The 13,652-nt window shown below is 43.5% G+C and overlaps 1 protein-coding gene across 1 annotated transcript in view; it reads left to right on the top strand.

Annotated features, from left to right (window-relative positions):
- The first annotated feature begins 6,148 nt into the window (after positions 1 to 6,148).
- The window catches only part of MSRB2 (methionine sulfoxide reductase B2), a 44,624-nt gene continuing 37,120 nt past the window's right edge, over positions 6,149 to 13,652 (top strand). The window contains exon 1 of the mRNA XM_084781509.1: positions 6,149 to 6,326. Coding sequence (XP_084637635.1) covers positions 6,164 to 6,326 — 163 coding nt within the window. The 5' untranslated portion in view covers positions 6,149 to 6,163. The remainder of the gene's footprint in view (positions 6,327 to 13,652) is intronic.

Below are 13,652 nucleotides of genomic sequence, written 5' to 3' on the forward strand. Positions count from 1 at the left end.
AACATATTTTGTCTTTCTCTCGTGTTCTGATTTGTTGTTGTTGTTGTGTTATTGAGGAGAGATGCCTCAGCCCTATGGACACTAGACAAATACTCTATTGCTGATCTACCCCTCAGCCTTTTTCTTTTGATATTTAGATAGAGCCTTGCTACATAGCTCAGGCTAACCTTCAACTCATGATTCTCCTGCCTCAGCTACCTGAGCAGTTGGCATTAAGTGGCATGCCACCCTGCATGGCTTCTTGTTTTAGTCCTTATCATAGCAGATTAAAGTAGAATGCTTGCATTCTGCCAAAGCCACACCAACCTTGGTGGCAAGGAGTTCGGAACTACAGAAGCAGCTTCCAGCACATTTCCACCCCGATGTGAGTTTGTACAACAAACTGGACATTTTTAATGATGTGGGTTTTTTTTTTTTAACCTAAATGCCAGTATGGTTGGTTTTTATACTACAATGGCTACTCTTGGCTGTCAACTTGGTTAGATCTGAAATCAGCCAAGGCAAATGTCCGAGTGGATCTATCTATTTGGTGTTTTCTGGAAGGATTAACCAGAAGAAAAAGGTTTTCCTGGAGTAGGCAACATCTTTCAATGGTAGCTTAGATATAAAGAAGAACATGGTGGAAAGCATCGCTGCTTTTGCCTTTACACCATTGCTCCTTGCTTTGGAGTGCATCCACTCTGACGCTGCTGCAGCCATCATTCACTGACATTGGAGCTCAGCTTCTAACATGGACTGGAAGACCAGCACTAATGAATCCCCTTTTAACATATACTCATTCTATGGGTCTGTTCCTCCATGGAACTCTGACTAATAGCCACATCTCTGGGATTTCATGCGCTGTAATGCTCTTCCACCTTCAACCCAACTTTTTTGAGACCTTTCTTGTGTCTTACCTCTTGTTCAAACCACAGTTAAAAATTCAGGATTACAAGCCATAAAAATCTTAGCTATGACAAAAATTGTCTTTACAATCAGAAGGTAAAACTCAGAATAACATGAGTCAGAGGGTAGGGCAGAGGTGAAGACCTGAGTGGTCTGGATTTAAGGCGCTCCACTCTGGGTGAAAACTGAGCAGTCTACGAAGTGAGAGATCAACAGTAAAATGGTGATTAGCTTGGTCTTACATATAGGCCCTGTGCAGGCAACTGTAGCTACTGTGAGTTCATGAGTCCAGCAGTTTCCATGAGTACATAGGTAGTGCGAGTTGGATTCGGGAGGTTATTAAAAATAAAACAGAAGGAAAAAAAAGATGAAATTGGGGCAGGTGGAGAGGTGAGGGGTGAATCTGGGGGGCAGTCAGGTGGAGGAATAAGGATAGATATGATCAAAGTATGAAATTCTCAAATGATAATTGAAAACATCGTGCTATTAACAGAGAAAATGGGATGTGCAGCGTGTTGGACTATGATGTTTTGAAGCCCCACACAATTGCCTTTAGATCCCAAGATGAGCCACTTGGCTCTCTTCATGTCAACTTCCCTCTCTGGAAGAAGGGCTCCGGATTGACTAGTTTTCTGCCACTACCGTAAATACCTGAGATAATCATCTTACAAAGAGAAGAGATTTATTCTGGCTCACGGTTTTAAGGGTCCCAGTCTGTGGATTATTGGCGCTGTGGGTTTCCGTACGTGGTGAGACAGCACATTATGACAAAGGCATCTGGCATAGCAAAACCATTCATCTCATGGTCAGGTTGCAAATGAGCCGAAGAGGAAGAGGCCAGGGTCTCGGGCCCTGTTTCTGAGGAGTAGGAGGCCTCCCAGTAGGCTCTAGTTTTCACAAGTTCTAGCACCGCCTGAAACACCACCCCAGGTATACAGCTTTCAGGACATGGGCCTGTGGGGAACATTCTGGATCCAGTCTGTTTGCAGATACTGATGTCTGTTTTCAACTGAAGATCGGGTTCAGCCTCTGCTGCATCCTTAGGAGCTTAAGTAAGATGGAGGATGTGCAGGGATGTGGAGAGGGTCCAGAATTCTGGGAAATTTCTTATGTATTGGTTTCTCTAACTCTCCCCAGGCTCCTTGAACCCTTCACTGTTTACTTTGTAACTCTGGCTTTGAATGCTCCCCCCACTCCCCAGTTTTACCTGTGCCTCCCTCCAGCACATTATTTTATTTGTATGAAGCCATTTGATTTCCCCAACTTAGATTTTCTTCCTGTGGAGTTACACTGTAACTACCTAAGTTGGTTAGTCACAACCTGAAGACAGAGGTCATGCTATGGTTTTGTTTTATGATCTTTCCAAAATAATTTAATATTTATTAACCTAGTCCTTGAAGTCTTAAAAGTTAGTGTTGGGATTTACAGAGGGGAGTCACATTAATTCATATTTTTTCTTTTTAAAAATTGCGATGATGATGATGATGATGGTGGTGGTAGTGGTGGTTGTGCAAGCGTGCAAATATGTGTGTGTGCGTGTGCACGTGTGTGTAGGGGGGTCATGTGTGCCATGGTACATGAGTAGAGACAAGAAGAGAGCCCTGTGGAACCTATTTTCTCTGCCCTAATGTGAGCTCCAGGGATTGAAGCTCATCAGGCTTGTGTGACATTCACTTTACCTGCTGCGCCGCCTCACTGGCCCTAACAGAAAGCATGAAGTTCTATGAAGTTATAACGAATAAGTAATCCAGTAGCAAACATTTATATTTGACTTATTTCCTTATGCAACTTATTTACAAACGCAGGAAAGCAGCTGAAATGTGGTATCGATAACTGCAGTGGCCGCAGGAACTCAGCTTGCAGGGGAAAATGGTGTGCGAGATTCTGCTTCTTAGTTTGTGAGCCAGGCATCTAGACGCCGAGGCAGAGCTCGGCAAGGAAAAGAAGCTAAAATGTAATCAAGGCAGCCTGCCCTGGCCTGTGTAGTCAGCTGTCGAGACCGACAGCGGAATGGATACTTTTAAATAAAATACATGCATCCATTATAACGCAGAACAAATATTTTTAATTAAAACAGGCTTTTAAAGTAATATACTGCACATTAATTGGATGTATAGATATAATTGAGACGAAGTGGCTAAGTGCCTTTTAGTCATCTCTAGTTCTCTTCCGCCCTCCTACAGTGCTTTGTGGCTCACAGAACTTATTACAGGGGCCCATCTCTCATGAAGCAAGGAAACTAGAAATGGGTCTTTTTTCCCAGTTGCTACTTACTTATTTAGTGAATGTGACTTATTCATAACTACAGAACTCTATGTGTTCAATTAGGGCCACTGAGATAGCTCAGTATGACTCTCTCTCTCTCTCTCTCTCTCTCTCTCTCTCTCTCTCTCATACACACACACACACACACACACACACACACACGCATGCACGCATGCACGCACGTACAGATCAGGAGTCAGCCGTCTCCTTTTATCCTGCTAAGACAAGCTCACTCTTGTTTCTGTGGCTGCACTGTGCACTACCTGTTCCACGGCCTGTGAACATTCACTCTCCTGTCTTTGCCTCCCATTTTACTGTAGCAGTGCAGGGATTACTGATTCACGTCGCTCTATGAGTTCCTGAGGTTGAGTTTGGAGCATCAGGCTCCCACACTTAGTGCCTTTACCCAGTGTGTCGCCCCATGAGCATGCACTAGGGGATGAGGGTGTAGCTCTTTTGTACTAAGTTTGTAGGGGAACATAGGGGCAGTGCCTGCCTTTATGACCTTCATTTGACTAACGAGGTGGTTGAATTTGATGGCTGTTGGATCTTCCTGTCATTCATTAGTGCTTGCACACACTGGGAGGGGTGGAGTCCCCTCACGGCATCAGTTCTTGGGGATGTCATCATCACTGAGTCCCTAGGGGGTTGTTCTTCCACATGCCTATGGGATGGTGGGAGGTCTGATGCCTGTCAGCCTGCCTCAGTGGTAGTGTGGGCAGCGTTGAGAGTGGAGTTTCCCTTTAGTCTACGGAAGGTTGCTTTTATGAACTGTAGCCATCCTGCTGTGCATTTGAAAACAGGCGGTTCTCCTGAGCTGAGGAGAGAATCCAAAGTTCTGGGGGAGGCTGGAGAGTTTGAAGCAGAATTCCTCGCCTTTGTCTGGAAAAGACACTGGCTTCTGAGAACACTGGGAATAATGAGAAACAAAGCACAGAGACAGAAGAAAGGCAACACGTTGTCGGCGAACTATATTTATCTGGGTTTTTATAACCTTGATGGTTACATGCTTCATAGACAGAAATCCTTCTTTGCTTCCTCATGAGTAAAAAGTTACCATGTGCAGACATACTGCCTTGTAAAAACCTTTCTGTAGTTGCCAGAATACTAATTTGCATATAAGCAAACACAGAGTCATTTTTATTAAGGATGATCACAAAAATGAGCTAGATATTCAGGAGGCAGAGGATGGAAGAAAAGACCATGGAAAGGACTTTCACTGCCCCCTTAGAAAACGAATGAACAAATACAGCTTGAGTCACAGAAAAGGAGGGCAAGGCAGAAAAAAAAAAAAAAGACTGAAAATTTCAAACTTGTAAAAAAAACACTTTTCCACCCATAGATTCAGAAATCGTAGCACATTTCATGTAGAACAAGCAGAACAACAGCCATGCCAAGGCACATTATGGTTAAAAACGCTGAAAACCAGACTCTAGTGTGATCATAACTGTTGACTCCTCATAAGAAACAGTGCAAGCCAGAAGTCAATGGAAGGGCGTGGTTAAAGAGCTACTGGGCGAGGGAAAAGGGAAGTTGACCTAGACTCCTACAATCAGTAGAAACTATTTATCAAAAACGAAGGTTAAAACAGAGAGGCTAGGGAGCCTTCCTGGACTCATCTCCCATCAGCAGATGAATGGATACACCAGGCACGGTGGAACACACGGTGGCGTTCTCTTCAGCCATAAAGAAGAATGGAATGTTTCCAGGGGGACCTGGAGGTCATCATGCTAAGGGCAATAAGCCAGGCACGACATGTTTTATCATTCATGCAGAATATGAGCACACATATTTGTGTTTGTTGTTGTTAATCGAGCTTCCTCACGGGTTAAACAGTGGCTGGAAGCACAGATGAAAATGTGCATTTTGAGGTTGCAGCCTACGCCTAGGTAAGAGGTGCAACAGTGGCACAGAGACAGGAAGGAGTCTGCTCAGCAGTGGGTCCTAGCTGAGAATTTTCTGTGGGGAGAGAGTGACAGGCTGTGATAAGTTATAGACACAGAGACAAGCCCGACTGGAGCAGCCATTAAAAATGAAAATTGAGGCATAATTTTAAAAGCCAATAGAGGGAGAAAATGGAATACTAAAGCCACCAAAAATCTAATGCAAATAAATGAATGAAAGAATGAGAAACAAAAAACCAGATGGGACAAATGGAAGTAAAATAGGAAATAACCCCCTGAGCCAAGCACGATGGTTCCTGAGGGGCCTGGCAGCCTGCAGGAAGAGTCCTAACACATACCACTAAATCCACTAAGTCATATAATCACAGCAGCACACAGACGCAACAGTCATATATATGATAATGTGTACGGATTAAATTAGTCTGAGTGGGTTATTAATAATTTCCATTTACCATCTTGTACTCACGAGAAAATTTTAGAACTTTTTCAGGCAGCGGCTTGGAAGTTCGGCTTGGTCACAAATAAAACACACCTTAAGCCCATGAGCTCCTTCCCTAGTCACCGAGCGGGTTCAGATTCTACGAGTAGACTTTTACTTTGGCTGCTTGAGATGGGAAACTCTGGGTTTGCCACTGACTTACTCACACTGCCCAGGGCTTCTGAGCACAGATGCCCTTGTCTCCTGACTGGTAGGTGGAACTGCAGAGCCTTCACGTGACCTATGAGGTCATCGGAACATCACAACCAAACCCCGCATGTAAAAGTCTTCAATGAGTGTGGGAGAGCGACCCGAGGGGTGAGGACGAGGGACTGAGAAACTGGTCATGGATACGGCAGACATAAGTAACCTTATCCTCTGTGATGGCGTGGGATCCGTATAACCACAGGGGAGGTTATACGGAAGGGAGCAGTGGGAAAATTCTGGGCCCGGTGACGCCAAGGTAGCGTCTAGTGGAGGAGGGTTGATCTTTGCTCGTTTGGATTTCGCTTTTGCATTTACTCACATTCTTTTGGGAATTATCCATTTTCTTGGGCTGTGCTAAGTGGACCACAGTAAGTTATCACATGATGACAGAGCAAGACACTGGTCGCCAGCTGCTCCAGAGAGAATGGCAGCATTCCATGGGGGCACACTGGAGAACACAGGTGGAAACTTCCTCCGGTTCTGGGGCGTCGTTGTCATTTCTCGGGCTCTCGCCTCCAGGACCCAGCTGGAGGATTCCGAGTCTCCTTGGGTGGAGATGGAGGCTTTCTTTAGAAATATCGACTCAGGTGCGTCTCCGAGGGCAACTCAGGCTCCGTGTGGGTGTTTCTCTCCATCTATAAACTGTGGAACGTGATGTTTGCAATATGCCCAGCTGGTGGGGAGTCTCATAAAATAAGGTAATTACAAAGACTTTTATGCTATGTGTGTGATAAAATAAAATAGAATCCATTTCTCCAGCCTTTACAACAATGCACAATGAAGTCAATGTGCCATTTTACAATGATGAACGGGACACAATTTAAATACCAACTTTAGTCACTTGTAAAATTGAAAAGAAAAAAAAATGCCAAGGTCTTACTCTCTTTGACTTGACTGAAAACAAATATACCCTGTTTTCTTGTCCTCTAATGACCTCTTGACAGTCACAAAAACCAAGATATAAGTTTCTAGAGGTGATTTTTTTTTAATTTAACATTTTGATAATATTTCTGAAGAGACATTAAATTCAAGGGGTAGTCTCATTCATCTGTTTGCAATACCATTTTTTTCCCTTTTCCAGTGGAATTCTGACCATAACCATCACATGACAGGACACAAACAAACAAACAAACAAACCTTTCAATTCTGATTTTATTGCTGTGAGGTGTAAATGGCCATTTTTGTGACTTGCCCAAGCAGAGGTATGTCCTGATGTCTACTATTCTCACTTCCTGTTGCCTCAGAACAGAAGCCAATCAGCAATCAGGCAGGCAATGGTGAAGTCAGTTATGTGGTGATTTCCTAAGCCTAGCGTCAGACAGCGTTATCTTGCTTTTAAATGTGGCCAGCTCCCAGTGCCTCTGAGCACCATTAGAACAAACACGCCCACTGATGCAGGTCAGCAGCGAGCCCGGGGCTCCCACTTGCAAACAACACAGAGCAATCAGCCCGTAGCTCTTTATGTGGCGGCAGCCCCCAAAGAAAGAGTCTCAGAAAGCATTCGAGGTCAAGAAACTCAAGGCTATGTAATAATTGGCTCTTAGGTTTTCTGCCGTGGTTGTGATTTTTAAAGATAGGAGATTCCCACTGCCTGTAGCTCATTAATCACAGTAGCTTTTGATTATGAAAAGTATAGTCCCAAAGATAGTACTCCTGGACTTGGCAGCGAGATTCTACGCCTGTCCTTTGAGTGTGCCAGAACCCTATGAACCCTGCCAGCTCTGATTGCACTTAGCATTAATTGAAGATGCTGAGGAGTATGAGCTGCTACGAGTCGAGCCACCTGGAGCAGATTAAAACCTTGGATCTGCTGGTAAAGGGGTCCAGGGATTGGGAATACAGGGTTGCTTTAATCTTTTCCAAGTCAGGCTGCTTAGAAATATCCATACATCAAATGCCCATGGGTCTCATACACTTTCCCTCTCAGGGGAGAATGCAATTTCCAGTAACATGAAGTGGGATTAACTTGTCATGGTGAGCCATCTGGAGGGAGACCGCCCACCTACCCGGTAACTAGGCTCAGATCTGCCACACTGCTTGGGGAGCTTCTGAAGGCATTCCGAGCTGCAAATGATGCTTTCTCTGACAGACATTTCCGTTAGCCTGGTGAAAGCAAAATGCTACTAGGATGGACTCTAGGCATCCCCGTGTGCTGAAGTTCTCCTGAGCCACAGGATGGTCTCAAAGGCCACCTTGTAAGCCGTTTTTGAAAATGAACAGCCACTGAGAGGGGCCTTGAGCTGCACTGCAAGCTTTACCGAAAGGCTGGTGAGGCTACAAATAGGCAGAGACCAACATGGGCACTACTGAGTTGAGAGTCAGCCTTTTCGATCAATTCTGGAGTGCTGGTTTCCTCGCAGAATAAAGAGAAAAGAATTAGAGCACTCCCAAGGCTAAAGGTCTGCCTGGGCTATAAGGCTGCATCCAAGTTAAGAAAAAAGAAAAGAGAGAGAGGAGTGGGGAGGTAGAGGGAGGGAGAGGGAGAGAGAAAATTTAGATTAACTTCAGAAAGCAGATGATGCAGAAAAACAAGAGTCGAATGAATGGCTTCACAGTTCAATGGAAGAACACCTAGTAGCAGAGTTCAGAGCAGAGATACCATGTGACCCATACAGGAGCCCAGGAGATCAATAGTCAAAGCCAGTATATGCTGGAAGGAGCCCATGTCCTGCTAAAATGTAGCCAGCCTTCAGAGCAATCAAGATGGCAGGTCTCTGGAGGCAAAGCTAACCTATACCAAAAAGCAAATGCTATCCATAACAATCCATCTGGGAAAGCACTATGATGGAGGGAAGGCAGAGACAAATAGATTGATTAGAAATTTGTGATTAATTTAAAATTAGTTTTTTTTTATCTTTAAGGTCTTTTCAATTAGAATCATCAATAGCCTTTTCAAAAGCATCTTCTTTAACTTGCAAATAAATTTGCAATACATTCAAACAACACTTAGATCAGCAAATCATGATACATAGCCACATTGATTTTGAGTGATATAAATAAGGCTTCTAGGCACATATGATGAGGCTAGCACAAAGTTGATATAAAAACCAGGCAATCGCATTATGAGACAGGAAATTTTCCAACTCAACTCAGTTTTGAGCATAAATGCAAAAATAAAAAAAATTAAAGATAATGCTGGGCGGTGGTGGCACACGCCTTTAATCCCAGCACTCAAGAGGCAGAGGCAGGTGGATCCTTGTGAGTTCAAGGCCAGCCTAGTCTACAGAGTTCCAGGACAGTCAAGACCACACAGAGAGACTCTTAACAAATTTAATCTAAAAATGTGTAGAACCATTCCATACATAATGGTCAAAAAGTGTTGATCTCAAGATTGAATGGCAGTTTAACATTAGCAGAAAAACTAGATTTGGCACAAGCTATAGTTATCTGGAAGAAGGGTACCTCAACTGAGAAAATGCCTCCAGAAGTTCCAGCTGTAGGGCACTTTCTGAATTGCTTAGTTGCATTTTGGTCATGGTGCTTCATCAAAGCAATAGTAACCCTAACTAAGACAATACTCATTCATGACAAAAAAAACCTCAAATTATCCTGTATCAGTTAGTATGTGCAATCAACCTAACACAAACTAGTCATCTAGGAAGAGGGAAGCTCAGTTGAGACATTGCCTGGATCAGATTGGCCCATAGACTTGTCTGTGGGGAATTAGCTTGATTATTGATCAGAACCATTCCTCAGGCAGATGATCTTGGGCTGCCTAGGAATGTGCGGTAGCCAGCCAATAGCGAGCATCCCTTTGTGGTCTCTGCTTCAGTTCCTGTGTGCAAGTCTCTGCCTAGGCTGCCTTAGATGGTAGGTGGAACCTGTAAGTCTAATGAACTCTTCCCTCCCCTAAGTTGCTTGTGGTTATGGCATTTATCACAGCAACAGAAAGCAAACTAGGGCATCTACCAAAACAACAACAACATTAAAAAACAAAAAAGAAAGAAAAGGAAAAAAAAAAAAAAAGCAAGAAAAAACAATCACCAAAGCCTTATAGCAGGGCTTGGAAGATAGCTGGACTGGTAAAGCGCTTGCTGTGAAATCATGAGCACCTAAGTCCAACCCCAGAACCTGCATGAAAAGCCTGCTGGAGTTGGGAGGGGCGGTGGCGGATAGAGCCAGGAGGATGAGGCCTAGGCCAACGAAAGATCCCATCTCAAAACCCAAGGTGGACAATGCCTGAGGAATTATGACACTTGAAGTTGGCTTTTGGTTACTCTTGTACATGCTTCTAATGTCACCATTTGGTATAGGAAGGTCTCAAGTTCAAGACCAGCTTATTATGGTCCATAGTAAGATTCTATGGTGGCACTCACCTTTAATCTCAGTGCTTGGGAGGCAGAGGCAGGTAGATCTCTATGAGTTCAAAGCCAGCCTGGTCTACAGAGCAACTTCCAGGACAGCCAGGGCCACACAGAGAAACCCTGTCTTAAAAACAAAAGAGAAAAGAAAAGAAAACAAAAACAAAAACTGTGGGACTCTGCTAGTTAAGGTCAAAGTTTCCATATAGCCACAGAGCTCAGTCTATAACAGTAGACTCCCTTTCTCAGTGGGGTTCTCTCTTCCCCTGATCTAGGGATCCCCAGATCCCCTAAGAAGTATCACATAGCCCTCAGGGAACAACATTTCAGGACTGACTCTTTCCTGATAGAACCTGGGAATTCCTGTAAATACTCCACTCTACGCTGAGGAGATCATAGCCTTCAGCAAAAGACCTTTAATTGTACCTGGAAGCTCTTCCCCAACCCATAGGATAGTTAAGTACTGTGTTCTCTTTCTTGTGATAAGACCCCATGCTACAACATATAAATGAGCTACCGTACCACTGCATGTAAATCAAGTATCCTGTCACACCTAGCCCCAGTGAATCAGGCACATTCACCCTCAAACCCTTCCCCATTGCACAAGGCTTATAAATCCCTGATTCAGGAAAATCAAAGGTTGACTGGCTTGCCCTCTCATGCCATTCCTCCACCATGACCATCTGAGACTCCATTTGTTCTGGGGAGAATCACCACTGGACACCTAGGGCTCGACTGCTAATGGGCAGGCAGTGATGGCGGACCTGCCTTGGCAGCTGCTGAAGCCCACTCTATTGCCATTGCTAGCTTGGTGTGGACAACCACTGAAGCACCCACCAGACTTGCCTTCTCACTGGTTTTGGATGTTCACCCCCATCCTATGCTGTGCTTAGCACGGCAGCTTAATGAAGAGCTGTCATACTTTTTGTATCCTCACAGGCTTGTGGAGCTCCTGAGTCTCTGCTGTTGTCTGATACCAGCCATCTCATTCTAGAAGAGCTAACTGTAACACTCCATTGAAAATTCTTTCCACACCCTGTTCTAGCACATGGGCCTCGCCCTAAAGCACTCTAGCAGTTCCTAAGAGAAATGGCACCTTTGATCTTGAGGTCTGTGTGTTCTCATCTGGAAGGATGCGCTGCCTACACTGGCCCACTGCACGTGGAACCCAGGCCATCTGATCGATGCTGAATGACACAAAACACACAACCATAAAGGCTAGGGTTATAGCTCAGTCCTTGCCTAGGGTGGGCTTTATTTTTGGTTCTGAGAAAAAGAAAAGAAAAGAAAAAGGAAAACTACAACAAATACACAAGCAAGGGAGTTGTTAAAAGCATTCCCCTCTTGTGAGATTCAAAAGCCAAGGAGGCTGCTGTCACTGTTTCTAGTCAACTTTTATTGCATGTCCAGTCCAGTAGAGTAAGAAATTAAAGGCATGGGCAAGAAAGGAAATAAGATAATTTGATGATGATTGTTCTTATAGAAACTTGAAGAAATGCTTTAAGATGAACTGTTGGCTATACGGAGAGAGTTTGGTGAGACTACTGAAGAAAATATCTATGTTGGATGTCTCCACCCACCAGCCGCCCAAGTAATGGCATAGAGACTTTTTATTAAAATGAAAGCTTGGCCTTAGCTTGGGCTGGTTCCTAATTAGCTCATGTAACTTAAATTAACCCTCTTATACTTATATACTCTCTGCCATGGGTCCCGTTACCTCTCCTCTTTCCAATCTGTCGGGCACCAGTCTCTTCCTCTGTGTCTGTCTAGTGAATCTGCCACCTCCCCCACACACACCTGATTCTTTCCCAGAGTTCTTATCTCTGTCAGATGTCCTGCCAATCCTCTCCTGCTCTGCTATAGGCAGTTCAGCTCTTTATTAAGCCAATCAGAAGGTGACAGAGAAGATGTTCGCAAAACACTGAGACAGGTGATGCTTCATAAAAATGACACCACTAAAGTCTGGCCTGTACTCAACTCTCTGCTGTCACAGAAATCAGGATTCAGATAATACAAAGGCAACCCTTATACAATGTATAGGAAATCATCCCAACAAATACCAGTATGCTTAAACTACATATAAACAGCAGATGATAAGTTGGAACATGTAAATAAATATGGATAACAGCAGCACAACTTACAAGGCTTCTACCCATAAACTTAATGAAAGAATTCTAACTCTTAACTGGGTAATAGCTGAAATGTAGATAACACATAAATGAATCAGAAACTGCAATATGCTTTTCTGCATTGGTTTATCATTTTGATGGTAAAAATTATTCAAAACAGCAGTGGTCTATTCGTTAGTATCAAAAAATCAATGCAACTTCAGCCAATATTGAAATAGTTATTTTATGCTACTAAATTTTACATAGAAAATGGCTCAATACTTAATTTGATGTATCAAGACCTAATGTTTGAGAAGTGAGAATCATGCTTATCAAACACTAAGGCTTAAAGTAAAGTTATAGGACTGAAGCAGTGTAGCATCAAGGAAGTGATAGACATTAGGCAATAAAACAGAATAGACATCTTAATGAATGGTTAATAAATGAAAATGTAAAAAATGGTTCTAAAAACATGGTATCTATATAGAAAAAGCCAAAATCATTTCCTGTCTCACACTACAAATGGGAATCAATTTTGTGCGGACTGAAATTTTAACTTTTGAATACAACATAAGAGAAAACTAGCATTTTATTAAGACTCATTTAAATAGGCTTGAAAACCCATAGGAATACATTTTTAAAAATGTATTCTGTAGGCTGGAGAGAGAGCTCAATGGGTAAAATGCTCACTGTCCATGTGTGAGGACCTGAATTTGATCCTTAGTGCCCACCTTAAAACCCTGGCTTGGTGACCCATGCTCCTGACCCCAGCACTGGACAGGTCTAAACAAGGAGGATCCCAGGGGGCTTGCTGGCCAGCCAGCCCAGTCTAATGAAGGAGCCCCAGGCCCCAGTGAAAGCCCTTGTGCACAGCACAAAGAGGGCAGCCCTTGAGGAACAGCACCTTAGGTTGACCCCGTACCACACACACACACACACACACACACACACACACACACACACCTGCACCTGCATGCATGCCCCTCCCTCCACACAAAGAAACCCAAGTCAAAACTGGACACATCATCACATACTTACAATCCCAGCATGTGGGAGGCAGAGAAATGAGGATGCTACAAGTTTGGGATCAGCCTGGTCTGCTTAGGGATACATGTGAGACTCTGCTTTAACAAACCAAAAGAGAAAAGGGTAGGAGGCATGAGAAGGGGAGAAAAATTAAGTTGGGAAATGGTATGAAGTATACACACAGACGAATAAATATGCTATAACGGCATACAGATTATAAACCATAGATAAACCCAACTTATCCCAAATTTAAACTTCTACACAGAAGATATAAAAAGCCTTCTTAATTCTGTTAATAGACACGTGAACATTGGAAGGCAGTGAAATACCAAAATATTGGCAAAGGGTATTGACCCTCTTAACATCAGATAGTGGTGAAAATTTGGGGAAACACGGACTCACATAGATTGGTGTTTCAACACTGTGGGAGAAGATTGAGGGAACTGTAATGTAAGTTTTGGTTTCTTTGTAAACTCAG

Source organism: Acomys minous (genome assembly GCF_964271855.1).
Source record: "Acomys minous genome assembly, chromosome: 5".
NCBI classification, from domain to species: domain Eukaryota; kingdom Metazoa; phylum Chordata; class Mammalia; order Rodentia; family Muridae; genus Acomys; species Acomys minous.